At 28.5% G+C, this 3,363-nt stretch overlaps 1 protein-coding gene across 1 annotated transcript; it reads left to right on the forward strand.

Annotated features, from left to right (window-relative positions):
* LOC109344692 (non-specific lipid-transfer protein A-like) lies at nucleotides 2,095–2,442 on the forward strand. The gene has a single exon (XM_019583445.1). It carries the CDS (start codon nucleotides 2,095–2,097, stop codon nucleotides 2,440–2,442), a length of 348 nt encoding a protein of 115 aa, XP_019438990.1.

Below are 3,363 nucleotides of genomic sequence, written 5' to 3' on the forward strand. Positions count from 1 at the left end.
ATTATTTGGAATGAACCTATAGTGGGAGAAACCTGAAGAGTTGACACTATATGAACAACAAAGACTACCTGAATCGTCATAAACTTAGTCACAACCTTCACTTTTATCTGCCTAACAAGTTCTAAAGATGAAACTGATATAACCTCAAAGTCACTTCCAATGACATAATCTCCACTAGCAACAAATGCAGCAACCTTCTATGTCTTATTCGGTAAGAATCTCTATCATCCTTCATTCTCTTAGTGAAAGATGATTTTTATTTTATGTAGCTGACTTTTCTTTTTGTAATTCAATATTTGTTTAAGTGACATATTTTGACTTGGTGCAAGTTCTTTAGAGAAGTCTAATTGGAATATGAAAGTGCTTATGTTGTATATATTATCTTTATTTAAAATAAACTTTTTACTTTATTACATTAATGAATGACTAACATACTTAGTATATGTTTCTATTTTTTTTGTGGGACACACTAGTATTATTAAAGAAAATAGTTATTGTTATTATTATTTAGTTTTTGATTTATTAAATCAAATAGAAATGGCAATCGAAGGACAAATGTATGTTAACATTTGTGTGGTAGTAGTGACGCGAAACGATATGCGCAGATTTATGCAGGTCTGAATGAGATGAAGGTGTAGGTTTGTGACTGACACACAATTGGTGTTTCTTTGTGTTAATGAGCTTTCCTTATAATGCAATAGATTTCTAAAAAAAGTAAATGCTAAAATGTGGAGATTTATATGAGGAATAAATTTATATATGTTAATAATATTATATAAAAATTGAGCAAAAAATATAGAGAAAAAAATGTATGTATTAACGATATAAATGTTTTTTAGCTGTTACAGTGTTCCAAAAACTAGTTCGTGTCGGCTGGTCCAATCGGAAAATTGGTTCCAATATCGAGCTCAGAAAAATAGTCTGTAAAATTGAATGGACGTAATTTCTATATCCCTAGTATGCCCTTACTACTATATAAATGTAAAATATGTCTAAAAGACATTCAAATCATTGAATATATATAATTTCATCCAATTCTATTTAGTAACCAATATTGCATAATTTTTGTATTTCAATTTTATCATTGTATAACATTATATTAATAACTACCGGAAACTTTCACATATTCTTTTATTCTTTATCATCAATGCATCACTATTATTCAACAAATTCTCATACTTCTGTTTTCTCACTTCATCACCTCAAGAAAAATAACTTAGACTCACACAAAAAACCTTCGAATGGCACATTTAAAGAAACTATTTATATATACTTTATATCAGAAAAATAAGAATGTAGAGATGCTGGAAACGATAAACATAAAATATTACTTTATGTATATGTAAATATAATATATATATATATATATAATATATATATATAAATATAATAAAAATAAAAATCTAGTTCATGAATCTAACGAGTCGAATTGTATCTAGCTCAAATTCGACTTATTTATATAACGAGCTCAATTTCCAACTCAAGTTCGACTCATTTGTTTCATGAACCAAATTTTTTGACTTAAATAACGATTCGAGTTTCGGACTATATCGAGTTGGTTCGGTTCATTGTCAACTCTAATTGTATATTAGAAAAAACAATACACATTTGTCCCACCCGAATTCCGATGGGCAATCGATTATACGGTTTAGGAAGAGGCAAAATTCAATTTTGACCCCTCCCAAATAATTTTGGGTCACCACTATATTTTTATGGTCAAAATATAGAAACCTCTTTTATTCTGGGAGTGAAAATATGGTCATTTAATTAGAGTTCTGAGTTAGGGAATTGATTACAGGTCAGGAAAATTATTAGCACTTCGTCCACCCATATTAAAACGACACTCTCGCTGATGACATAAACTAACTATACTCAATTTGTTCGATTAAAAAATTAATTATTAAAACAAAGTAATATGCTTTTTATTCTTATGTCTCACAAGAGTCTAGGTAAAACACATAAATAGTGGAAGATGCACTGATCTCACCATTCAATCTTGATCATATATCTTACATCTACGACTATATAGTGCCTAAACTTTTAGTACCATTTCATATCTTTCATAAAAAAACAAGGAAATTCATTAATAATAAGATGAAGAACGTGCTTGCAGCATTTCTAACTTTTATAGCTATCCTACTCGTGATAGTGGAGCCAGGACATAGCTTTAACTTTGATGACGGAGCGACTCAATTACTTCCATGCACAACTTACAATATTGGTACAAGTGGTGATACACCTTCAACTGAATGTTGTAATGGTGCTCGTACACTTCAATCATCAACACCTACTACTGATGATAAACGTGAGGCTTGTGAGTTTCTTAAAGCAGTAGCTAGTTCTATACCTCTAATAAAGGAAGACAAAGCTAGCTCTCTTTTCAAAAAATGTGGTGTTAATGTGCCATACTCCTTCTCCAAGGATGGAAATTGTGAAACTTAAGTCTACATTTCTACAAACATTTAGTCCCCAACTTTTATTTTTTTCCTTATTTCATTATTTAGTAAATCCTTAATTTCGTAAGCTATTTCATTTCTTCACATGTTTAAAAAGACATCATAGTGGTGGCCTAAAGCAAAATATTAAATTAAAAAAACTACCTTTACGTATAACTATAATAGTGATTCAATAAGTTGAATAATAGGATTCATCAAACATCCATAATGTGATTCGAATTCTGGTCTTTATGAGACATGATTTAAATTTTTAACAAGTAAATAAATTCTTAATGATATGAAATAAATGTTTTCATAACTAAAACATATTTTCTTATACAATTCAAAATCAATAAGAATTTTGAAAGTCAAAATTAACACAATATGACAAAAAGTTTAAGTTAAATATAATTTTTTATTATACATTTATTTATATTTATTTTCATAAATTTATTTAATATATAACTAGAATAATGCGTGGCTGGAAATATTAGGAGACCAAAATGCAATGGCATGAGAGGTTTTATCCTAAGGTCGGCCATTTGTGACATTGATTTTTGATGACTTAACACTCCAAATATGTCTTGAATTTGTTTTACAACTTTTAAGGATTTAATTATTGAAACAAAACTTCTAAAGGTCTATCTAGCAATGCTAAACTAATTCTAATTGGTTACCCTTTTTTGTTTAATCGAATAGTTAATACATACTTATTAATTTTTTGTTACAATAGTTATTGAGATTTTTGGTTCTTTTTCCAGCATCGCTTGAGCTCAAAGCAATGGAGAAATTAGTTTATTAAATAAATGTGAGATTTGGACTTTAAAGTTGTTACTTACGGATTGCAAAGGACTTTCATCAAGCAATAAAATATTTGATTTCACAAGTATTTGTTATTCAATTGATTATATGAATTATTCTAATAATA

This window comes from Lupinus angustifolius, chromosome LG04 (assembly GCF_001865875.1).
Source record: "Lupinus angustifolius cultivar Tanjil chromosome LG04, LupAngTanjil_v1.0, whole genome shotgun sequence".
Classification (NCBI taxonomy): Eukaryota; Viridiplantae; Streptophyta; class Magnoliopsida; order Fabales; family Fabaceae; genus Lupinus; species Lupinus angustifolius.

Bases quoted from the DNA above. Each gene is read 5' to 3' on its own strand.
- LOC109344692 (XM_019583445.1), top strand. From the start codon at position 2,095: ATGAAGAACGTGCTTGCAGCATTTCTAACTTTTATAGCTATCCTACTC.